Source organism: Triticum aestivum, chromosome 5D (genome assembly GCF_018294505.1).
Source record: "Triticum aestivum cultivar Chinese Spring chromosome 5D, IWGSC CS RefSeq v2.1, whole genome shotgun sequence".
In the NCBI taxonomy this organism is placed as follows: domain Eukaryota; kingdom Viridiplantae; phylum Streptophyta; class Magnoliopsida; order Poales; family Poaceae; genus Triticum; species Triticum aestivum.
Window position 1 is genome coordinate 220,328,963 of NC_057808.1, and position 11,884 is coordinate 220,340,846.

The window sequence follows — 11,884 nt, forward strand, 5'->3', positions numbered from 1 at the left end:
AAAAAACTACGGTAAAAGTTGCAGCAATGCCAGCCCCAGCCTACCTATCTCCTCCCTTCCTCCCGCTCCACCACCCCGCCACCAGCACGAGCGCGCACCTCCTCTCCGGTGGCCGCAACCATCGAAGCCGCCCACGGCACATGTCAGGTACCGCCAACGAGGCATCTCCGTTCGGAGTCAGGAAGGATATGCTCCTCCGGATACCTACGAGGCCACAACATATGCTCTGCAGAAAGTCTTCGTCCCATAATACTATTAACGTAATGGCGTGCGGCTACACCCTACCAGGTCCCGTGCTTCTTAAAGCCAAGGTCGGCGACGGTGACCGCGACGGAGGGGACGACCTCCTCCTGGCATCGCGGCGACACGCGTAAGAAGAGGCGGACCGCCTTTCTGCTCCGCACGCTACTGTTCATGTGCGCGGCATTCCGCGTGGCCGTTGCGCTCACCCGCGTTTTATACCACGCCGCGGCCGGCAGCGTCCTCGGCGTGGCCAGGGTCCTCTTCGCGGCGGCCAACGAGCGGTGCCTTCGGTGCGTGAACCAGGCGGCGCTCGGGCGCAGCGTCACCGGCACCTTCTGCGGGGACTTGTTGGTGGGAGCCATGGCGCACTCGTGGAGGGTGCTCATGCAGGGGCTCACGTCGCTCATGTTCCTCTGCGCGCGCGCCGACGAGTACGTCCGGCCGCCGCCGAGCCCGCTCGTGCTGACGGCGCACGACAAGCCGGCGGCTCATCCTCAGCAGGTAAGGCTGGATTTTTTGGCTCTGAACAGCTCTCAAGTGTGTGCAAGAATTTGGCATTTCCTGCAGAGTTATTTCTGCTTGTTCTTCATTTTGTCTCACGGAGATGTGTGCAGTTGATTCATAAGAATTTAGCAACACAATCTCAATCTGAGGTTACTTTCAGCTACCCCTTAGGACTATATATGCAAGATTTACAAAGTTTCTTGAAGAAGAAAAACGCTGCTTGATTCTTGATGCCTGTACAAGATGCTGCCATGATCATGTGCAGATTGTACAGAGGGGTTTAATTCCTCTACCTACCAGTCAATTGTGCCTACTATAAAGATGATGAAACTGACATCGGCAGTACTCAGCACGCCTTCTTTGCACGGCAAAATATCATTTAAAAGAAATGTGAATTTTCTGAAAACTCACATTTCACCAAAAGCTTAGATGCATTACCAGTTGTGGGGACTGTACTTTCCATGCTTAGGCAAATTTCAAGGCCAAATTAAACACATTAACGTGCGGGAGAAGGGCGGCCAACCAGCATGACCACGTGGTGAGAAACTTTTTGATTTTTTAAACATTGTTTTAAACACATTAACGTGCGGGAGAAGGGCGGCCAACCAGCATGGCCACGTGGCGCATGTTGGTTGGCCGTGACAAGAAACTTTTTGATTTTTTAAACATTATTTTTGGAAGATGAAAGTGAGACTTTTTTTTATTGTGAGAAAAGTTTTATTTTAGATTTTCTTTTTTGAAGATGGAAGTGAGATTTTTTTTCTTTTTCTTTTTGAGATGGGTGTGTTGTCCAGGTGTTGCGACAACGTTTCTTTTAATTTTGAGATGAAGATGATATTTTTTTAAGAGGAAGAAATACACACACAACTTTCTCTCAAAAGGCCCGCAATGGCGGACCCCAACCACTAGTTCAATATCATTTGGGAGAAACTGCTAGCACCGAGAAGTCCGAGTTGTCTTTGAGCAGTTTTGCTTAAGCACCAACGCTTGTTTTGTGTTATACAATAAACATCAGTGCTTAAGTAAAAATTGCAAGCACCACTCTAAGCGTCTACATTATACACGGCCTTAAAATCAAGGTGACTACTCCACCCGCCGGCATTAGGAGACAAGGGGGAGTCGCCAAGTGATATGATACTAGAGGGGGCAAACCTCATTGAAAACGATAATTTCATAAGATGGAGTTGCCGGCGACCCAAGGTAGGTCAGAGGGGAATGAGTCCATGACTGTAGTCTGTAGGTGAGGTAGAAATGAGACGGGAAGGCAACACGGATTTTCGGGAGACATTAAATAAAAATGCTAGACGTACAGATTGGGTTTACAGGAAGTTACGCACCAACCCTTCTCCCCTCACTAATCCCCCCCCCCCCCCCCCCCCCCCCATTTTCAGGGTGGGGCCCGCCTCATCTAATCACCAATTAAAACAATCCACCTCAGCCTTGCCTGTAAAAGTCGTGTAAAACATCCGTAGTTGTAGCAAAGCTCGACATTAAAACATATTTCATCATGTGTTTATTTTTCAAAATTCCAAAATTCTGTTTTTCTTAAAAAAGAAAGTATTTCGAGGGGATTTGCAAGTATTCTTTGCGGAGTTGTATAGGCAAGCGTGTAGCAAGTTGCCGGTGTATGGGTCCTGTCCCCGGATTGTAAACTTGTGGATGAGTTTCTTCACCCCTTCTTCTATCAAAATATGATGTGTATTAGATTGTCAAAAAAAAAGATGTGTATTAGGGATAAAAACAATTTTGGCTCATAATCTGAATATTTTTCCAGACTTGCCTTTACGTCACAGGTCTTCTTTTGCTAGTGTTTATACAATTCTTTGTTAGGGAGTGTTTATACAATTTTTTTTACAGATGTTTGTACAATTCTTTTGTGTAACTGTGTTTATTTCTGAGTATTTTCACCAATTTGCATTTTTTTAGATGACCAATTTGCATTTTTAACATGGTACCCGTTAGGTGCATATTTCAACTGTGGGAAGCAACAACATGAGGATTTCATGGGTCACTGACGACCGGAAGGCGCCGTCGGTGGTCGAGTACGGCAAATCTCGCGGCAACTACACGGTGTCGACGACCGGCGATCACGCGACGTACCGGTATTTCTTCTACAAGTCCGGCGCGATCCACCACGTCACGATCGGCCCGCTGGCGCCCAGCACGACCTACCACTACCGGTGCGGCAAGGCCGGCGACGAGTTCACCCTCAAGACGCCTCCGGCGTCCCTCCCCATCGAGCTCGTCGTCATCGGCGACCTCGGCCAGACCGGCTGGACCGCGTCGACGCTGTCGCACATCGGCGGCGCGGACTACGACATGCTGCTGCTCCCGGGCGACCTGTCGTACGCGGACACGCAGCAGCCGTTGTGGGACTCGTTCGGGCGGCTGGTGCAGCCGCTGGCGAGCGCGCGGCCGTGGATGGTGACGGAGGGCAACCACGAGGTGGAGGCGCTCCCCGTCGTGGGCTTCGCGCCCTTCGTCGCGTACAACGCGCGGTGGCGCATGCCGCACGAGGAGAGCGGCTCCGCCTCCAACCTCTACTACTCCTTCGACATGGCCGGCGGCGCGGCCCACGTCGTGATGCTGGGCTCCTACACGGAGTTCGAGCAAGGGTCGGAGCAGTACGCGTGGCTGGAGCGGGACCTCGCCGGCGTGGACCGGCGGAAGACGCCGTGGCTGCTGGTCCTGCTGCACGCGCCGTGGTACAACACCAACCAGGCGCACCAGGGGGAGGGCGAGGCGATGCGCGCCGCCATGGAGACGCTCCTCTACGAGGCCCGCGTCGACGTCGTCTTCTCCGGACACGTCCACGCCTACGAGCGATTCGTAAGCCCTACTACTATATCTTTGCTCCATCGATGAACTGCAAAGCAGACTAACTTTTTTGGCTGGTCGATGGACTAGACGAGGATCTACGACAACGAGGCCGACAGCCGGGGCCCGATGTTCATCACCATTGGCGACGGCGGCAACAGGGAAGGGCTTGCTCTCAAGTACGTACGCGGTTCGATCTCACAGAATCTGATTTCCTTGGTCTTTTTCTTATAGAGTTGGAAATGAATTAGGGATTCTTGTTACCATTGTTGAAGGTTCCTCAAGGATCACAAGTCAGCGCACCTGTCGATGTTCCGGGAGGCGAGCTTCGGGCACGGTCGGCTGAGAATCGTCAACGAGACGAGCGCCGTTTGGACATGGCACCGCAACGACGACGAATACGCCACCGTCCGCGACGAGGTCTGGCTGGAGAGCTTGGCTACTCCAAAGCTGTCCATGGCAACCACCGGTCGTCACGACGAGGAGTTGTAGGATGTTGCACATCAATAAGCACCCTAGTCTACAAGACACTTTGCAGAAAAAAGAGTGTTTTTTTTTTTGAATCATTCATTCCCTAAAGTTGTACGTTTGCCACTATAGTGTTTTTTTTACCCAACACCGTAGAACAATTGTTCTAGGGTAAATTTTTACCTAATCTTTACCTAATTTTTTTAATTTTTTTAATAATAAAGCAAATTGGGTTTCTGGTCATCCGTCATGGCATTTTTCAGAAAAGTCCCTCTATTTCAGAGAATTCAACCCGCAGTCCTGTTTTAAGCTAAAACGAATCTTTTTTTGTATTTTACACAAAAGTCCCTATGTTTTCGTGAAATCAACCCGCAGTCTGGATTTAAGTCACACCCGAACCGTTATTTTACATTTTTCGAAACCCCCCTGATGTTTTAGGTAATTCATCCGCGGATCATATTTAAGTCAAACAAATGCTTTTTAAAATCATCTATATCTTTTAAACCGTAACTCCGATTATGTAGAATATGTAGAATATGAATATGAGATTATTTTTACCTGTTAAGTATTTTTAAATATTATTTTGGAATATATTTAAATCAAACTAATTATTTTCTAAATTATCCGTATCTTTTAAACCGTAACTTTGATTTTAACATATTATATATGAAATTTTATTTGAAAAATGTGTGGAATCTAAATATGATGTTAATTTTACTTGTTAATTTTTTTAAAAATATTGTTTTGGAAGCAAACTTATAATTTATAGCGCAAGATCCATTTTTCTTTCGTGGCGGCGATCTGGATTGCAAATAAACACCCCACTATAACCATATAGGGAAAAGAAAATATCGATAACTACAAATGCATACCTCTGAAAAATATCGCAGGGAAAACAACAGATTTCTCATCGCGAGGGTGAGAGAAAGCGAGAGGGAGAGAGAGAGAGAGAGAGAGGGAGAGGGAGGAGAGAGGGAGAGAGAGAGACGCCTTAGGATTAACCATATTCAAACACGTTTTTTGTTGTTTTGTGTCAACACCGAGGCCATCGCCGGCGAGGGTGAGAAGGAGGATAAGCGTCAACAAAAATATGATGCCTCGCAAAAATAAAGGAGATGGACCTATTGTGGTCTTGAGTGATGGTTGTTGGGTTAAGAACGTGTGTTATGTTTTCTCTTCCGTTGCAATGCACGGGCTCTTTTGCTAGTAATAATAAAGAAAATTGGGTTTCTGGTCGTCTGTCGTTGCTAGCAATTTTGCAAAAAAGTCCCTCCGTTTTTGAGAATTCAACCCGTAGTCCTATTTTAAGTGGGTGTCTAAGAAAACGTTTCAATTTTACGAAAGACCCCTCCATTTACCTATATTCAACCCGTGCTCCTTAATCTTAATTTATAGCGGGCTAAAATAAAAAGTCGCGTCTTCCTCTTATCCAGGTCGTGTCGTCCGTCCGTCACGGCGGCGGAGACGGCATCGGTCACGGCGGAGGACAAGAAGGCGCCCGATTTGCTCGCGTGGGAGGATGGAGGTCGCCTCGCCGAGGCGCGTGCTTGGGTGAGGGGCGTCGCCCTTTTTGGCGGAGGCCGCCTCGCCCAGGCGCGTGCTCGGGTGTGGGGCGGCGGCTGTCGTGGTTCTAAGTCTGACAGTAGAATGGGGGGTAGGTATGAGGAGGCAAGATCTTAGCTACGGTGAAGTTGTGCACGCAAGCTTTACGAGTTCAGGCCCTTCACAGAGGAAGTAACAGCCCCACGTCTCGGTGCCCGGAGGCCGGTCGATTGGATTATGCGTGAAGTTATAGGGGGTGCGAACCCTTGTCCCAGAGGAGGGGGTGGCTTATATAGAGTGCGCCAGGACCCCAGCCATCCCCCGTTACATAGGGTTCAATGTACATAAAGAGGGGACGTTACTGGTAACGTCAGCATTAAAGTCATATAAATGATCATTAAGACTACGGAGTGAACGTCCGACCCTTGCCATCTAGAGTGACTTTAGACCTTCTGTACTCCGAGTGGTTTCTGATATGGTCGAGTGATTATATCTCTGTCAAGTGGAACTGTTGGTCAAGTGGGTTGCACCTTGAGGTTATTTCAGTCGGTAGATGTTATTGTCCTTTGAATGTATTTGACTGTAGGGCAGTGTCCTTGGGAAGGGTGTCTAGATCAGGTCTATTACCCTACCCTAGGTACATGCCATCGTCATTAGCCCCCGAATGGTTCAGGGTCCGAGTGGAGATGGAGTTGAAGATGGTTTCGACCCAATTTTCATGCTTCGGAAGCATTTTACTTGGTTTGGTGAACCATGCAGAAACTTCGACCTCATTTTCTGTCGCCTTGATCTATTCTGAGGTTGTCGAGTGAATTTTGTTGATAAGCTTCGAATGCTGATATGGTACAAAATCTTCGGCGCGATCGACTGCACTGCCATCCCCGGATCTCACGGGATTCAAATTTGGGGAAGCGCGCGGGACGGAGAGGACCGCAGTGAGCGGAGCGGATTAGGCAGGGGCGCCTCGATTCTCGCGCCGCCTTTTTCGCCACATACCAAGCGCGTGTCTGTTGCGGGATTTGACAGGATTGCCTGGGCCCACAAGTCAGTCACTCGGGGATTAGGCCCATATAAGGTGTCTGGGCCGGTGATTTTGCACGGCGACCCATTTTCTTTCTTCCTCCTCTGCTTCTCCACTACGTCCACCACCACCCTCGACGCCGCCGCCCAGCCCGAGCGCCACTCGCAGCGATGGCGAAGGACAAGATGGCGGCTCTGGAGCGTGCGAAGAAGGCGACGACAAAGGCGAAGGGCAAGAAGACGAGCCGGGGAGGGACGTCGTCGAGATCTGGCTTGCCGCCCGGCTGGATCCAGGGCGACTGGATTCGGTCCATGATCCAACAGGAGGATCTGGAGGATTTGGTTGAGGGGGGATTGATTCCCCACGGTTCCTGGGAGCTTCCGGAGGACGAGACCGAGCCGCGGCCGCAGGAGGGTGAGTGTGTCCTTCTTGCGACTCACGTCGACCGCGGTTTCTCCTTGCCCCCCGTCCTTTTTCTGGGGTTTTCTGAACTTTTATGGAGCCCAAATTCATCACTTCTCTCCCAACACTATCACATACCTCGCTGCATTCGTGTCCATGTGTGCGAACTTTCTGGGCTGTCGACCGCACTGGGGTCTCTTCAAACACATTTTCACTTGTCGTTCTCAGTCTGTAAAAAAGGCTAATCTGAGTGATGAGAGGAGGCATGTGATCCAGATGTGTGGAGGTCTAGGGATCCAGATGAGGGGTAAAAGTACTTTCCCTGCTATGATTCTTCCTAATTCGGTCAGAGGGTGGTAGTTGACCTGGTTCTATTGTAAGGATCAACCGACCCCTGGTCAGTCGACTGGCCTTCCTCCGTTCCATGGAGCGAGTTGAGAAGCCCTCTACCTTGAAGGTGACTCCAGCTGAGAAAGTGGAGGTGAATATGTTGGTTGAGCGAGTAGTCCAACTTGTCCGCGATGGTGTGACTGGCATGGACTTATTAGAGGTGTTTCTCAGTCGACGCATCCAGTCACTCCAAGCCCGTGATCATCCAATGTGGATGTACTCGGGTATCGATGACAGCACTCGGATCCACCCAGAGGAAGTTGACGAGGAGACGGTGGCGCAGTGGCTGCAGGGCATCACTGGCAACAAGGACAACCCCAGGGGGTCTAGGAGGATTCCTCCACTCGACAACACCAACGAACCAGACAAGGTCTGACTCTTTTCTTCCGAGTTACTTTTTGTTCTGACATGTATTTGTTCTCAAAACTGATTGATATCCACTCAACTTTGTGCCTTGCAGATCTACACTAAAATGTATTCTGTTGGGTAACGTAGCAATAATTCGAAATTTTCCTACGTGTCACCAAGATCAATCTAGGAGATGCTAGCAACGAGAGAGAGGGAGTGCATCTTCATACTCTTGAAGATCGCTAAGCGGAAGCGTTACAAGAACGCGGTTGATGGAGTCGTTGTAGCGACCAGACCTCAAATGGTCTGTGCTGCTGTGCACCAATGTCATCCCTGGATCAGTAATGCTGACACGCACAGTACAAATGGAGGATTTATAACAGAGTAGAAATCACACACTTATTACATCGAATATCTCCAAAGAGATTAAGTATGATAAATATGGCTTAAGGCCATCTAAAAATGATAACAGCGGAAGACTTGGAAGATAAGTGAGTCCATCAACTCCAGCGGCATCACTGAGTATAAGACCACGACCTAAGGCACCTTACTTGTCGTCTGAAAAGTCTGCAACATGAAACGTTGCAGCCCGAAAACGGGTCAGCACATAGAATATGCTGGCAATGTAACACATAGAGAATATTGAACAATAATAATGCTATACTACATGCATATATGGCTGGTGGAAAGCTCTACGGTTAAGTTTTTGCGAAAAGCCAATTTTTCCCTACTTCCAAGGAATAAAATTTATTTAACTATCATGGTGGTTGTGAAACATTGAGATGGTTGACAGCATTTCAATCCCAATTAAAAGTCATCATTAACCCAACAAAATTAATTAAAAGTAACATGGTGATGAGATTCAAATGATAATCCAGGTACTAGATACTCAAATTGTCCATAACCGGGGACACGGCTAACCATGATTAGTTTATACACTCTGCAGAGGTTTGCGCACTTTTCCCCACAAGACTCAGTCGCCTCCGCTTGATTCTCGCACTGCATGATGTTTGAGAAACGGATGACCGAGACACAGTCTTTCAGGAACAATCACTCTTTACTCCGGGTGTACCGGTACACCTACTTTCCCCTACATCTGCTAGTCCACCTCTTCAAGAGATCATGTAACCTACTCAACTATGCTAGAGCCCATAATAGCTTGTGGCTGCACACGGAAGTTTCTAGCATGAATAATCTTATGATCCCTTTGAGCCTGGGTGGCGGTCCTTATACAAACAGACAACACTGGATTCTCCAGGTGCCTCAATCCACCCAGATGTGAGTTTTAGTTGCCACCTTAGGTAAACCATTATTAACAATCTCACATCTGTCATGAATATCTCTCAAACCCAATCCACGTCTACGAGCATAGCATGGCAATATAATAGCAACGTAGAAGTAACTCCCAAGGGTTTGATAAGAAAACAGGTAATAGGTACTACCTCAACTACTTCCCAATTCCCACAATTTAATTAGATCCTAACCATGAAATTGTTTGAGGAATAGATCTAATGCAATAAAACTGGGTATGGAAAGTATGATCAAAGTGTTACTTGCCTTGCTGATGATCCGCGAAACCTAGCGATTCGAAGTAACAAGCGGCACACTCCGGGTACTCTATCGCAAACAAACAAGCAAACAATCAGTACTCATCTAATGCACAGGTAAAACTCGAATGAAAGATCCAACCAGAAAGTTCAACTTAAGGACTCCGGTTTGCAAAAAGAATCAACTCGAACGAAGCAACGAAAGTCAAACTGCGAAAGAAACAAGCTTCGTTTACTAATCTGGATCTAGGTCAAATTTTACAGTAGCAAAAACGTGTTTGAGTAGGTTAAATGGAAAGAGAATTTCGAGACGAAACTCTAGGCGCTTGAATCGCCTGATTCCGATAAACGAGCGAAAAGTTAAACAGAAACGAAGATTCGATCAGAAATCGAGATCTGAGATAATCGCGGAAAAATCCGACGAAAAAGAAAAACGGACGAACGGTTAAAGAACGGACGTTCGTTAACAGAGAAAATCCGACGAACGCGTTCGTTAAAACGAACGAGTCGGTGAACGCTCCCAAAATAACAAAACCGAAGAAAAAAACCGATCTAGGGTTTTTTTTAAACAAAACCGGCAAACGACGGCGAGGTATACCTCGTCGGGGCGGGCTCCGGCGAGGGGCGGCGGGGTGCAGCGGGGCTCGGGGCGGCGGGGGCGGCTCCGGCGGCGGCGAGCGGCGAGCGGGGCGGCGGCGCGGGCTCCCAGCGGCGGCGGCTCGGGCGGCTCGGGGCGCGGGTACGGGGTGAGGGGGGGCGGCGGCGGCTTATAAGAGGGGGGTGGCGGCGGCTTGGAGGAGGGGGCAAGGCAGCGGCTCCGGCGGAGTCCGAGCCGGACACGGCGGCGGCGGCGCGCTGGCGTACGCGGGGAGGACGGCGGGGTGGGCCGGCGGCTCGGCTGGGCCTCGGCCCGGTCGGGCGCAGCGCGGGTTTTTTTTTTAAAAAAACATTCCGCCGAAAAATTCGTAGAAAAATAAATGAAAATCCAAAAAATATAAAACAAAATTTCCCCGTCTAGTTAGAATATTTAGAACAGGGTGAACATTTTTTTGACACAAAATAATTTTTTTGAAAACATGCTATATTTTTAATGCAATTAAAATTGCAAATAAAATCCGAATAAATTCCAATAAATGATTTTAACACTTTTCCTCCAATATTTCAATTGTTTTGGAGAGGTCATATTTTCTCCTCTCGTTTATTTTTAAATGAAATATTTTTCCCGGAGAGAAAATAATTAAAACCAAAATCCTCGTTTTATTATTTGATGAAAATCAAATATGAAAATTTGAGAAAATCCCCAACTCTCTCCGAGGGTCCTTGAGTTGCTTAGGATTTATCGAGGATTCGTCAAATGCAATAAAATATGATATGCAATGATGATCTATGTATAACATACCAAATTGAAAATTTGGGATGTTACAGTCGTACTCGCGGTGATTCAAATAGCGGAAGATCCGATCTAGCGCCGAACGGACGGCGCCTCCGCGTTCAACACACGTATAGCCCGGGGACGTCTCCTCCTTCTTGATCCAGCAAGGGGAGAGGAGGAGTTGAGGGAGAACTCCAGCAGCACGACGGCGTGGTGGCGATGGAGCTCGTGGTTCTCCGGCAGAGCTTCGCTAAGCACTACGGAGGAGGGGGAGGAGTTGGAGGAGGAGAGGGCTGCGCCAGGCCAGGGGTGCGGCTGCCCTCTCTCTCCCTCACTATATATAGGGGGAAGGGGGGTGGAGGAGGCGCCCTAGGGTTCCCTAGGGGAGGGGCGGCGGCCACAGGGGAAACCCTAGATGGGTTTGGGCGCCCCCACCCCTGGGAAACTTGCCCCCCAAGCCGGGAGGGGTGGCTGCCCTAAGGGAGGCGCCCCCACCTCTCCACGTTACGTGAGAGGGGTTGGGAGGGGCGCACAGCCCCTTAGTGGGCTGGTGTGCCCCCTCCCCTTTGCCCATAAGGCCCCCCAACGCTTGCCGGGGCCTCTGAAACACCTTTCGGTCACGCTGGTCGTCACCCGGTACTCCCAGAACAAGTCCGGACTCCAATACCCTTCGTCCAATCTATCGATCTTCACCTCCGGACCACTCCGGAGTTCCTCGTCACGTCCGGGATCTCATCCGGGACTCCGAAAAACCTTCGGTAACCACATACTATTTCCCATAACAACTCTAGCGTCACCGAACCTTAAGTGTGTAGACCCTACGGGTTCGGGAAGCATGCAGACATGACCGAGACACCTCTCCGGCTAATAACCAATAGCGGGATCTGGATACCCATATTGGCTCCCACATGTTCCACGATGATCTCATCGGATGAACCACGATGTCGGGGATTCAATCAATCCCGTATACAATTCCCTTTGTCTATCGGTATGTTACTTGCCCGAGATTCGATCATCGGTATCCCAATACCTCGTTCAATCTCGTTACCGGCAAGTCTCTTTACTTGTTCCGTAACGCATGATCCCGTGGCTAACTCATTAGTCACATTGAGCTCATTATGATGATGCATTACCGAGTGGGCCCAGAGATACCTCTCCGTCATACGGAGTGACAAATCCAGGTCTCGATTCGTGCCAACCTAACAGACACTTTCGGAGATACCTGTAGTG

General features: G+C 49.0%; 1 protein-coding gene across 2 annotated transcripts; it reads left to right on the plus strand.

Moving 5' to 3' along the window:
* On the plus strand, positions 1 to 4,275 carry LOC123120215 (purple acid phosphatase 22). Of its 2 annotated transcripts, XM_044540207.1 has the most exons (5): positions 1 to 147; positions 289 to 744; positions 2,710 to 3,576; positions 3,655 to 3,743; positions 3,840 to 4,275. In XM_044540207.1, the coding sequence occupies exons 2-5, from the start codon at positions 415 to 417 to the stop codon at positions 4,054 to 4,056; spliced, it is 1,503 nt and encodes a 500-aa protein (XP_044396142.1). In that variant the 5' UTR covers positions 1 to 147; positions 289 to 414; the 3' UTR covers positions 4,057 to 4,275. The 2 variants fall into 2 exon arrangements, with proteins under 2 accessions (XP_044396142.1, XP_044396141.1); XM_044540206.1 differs by having other exon boundaries at positions 16 to 744.
* Positions 4,276 to 11,884: the final 7,609 nt, after the last annotated feature.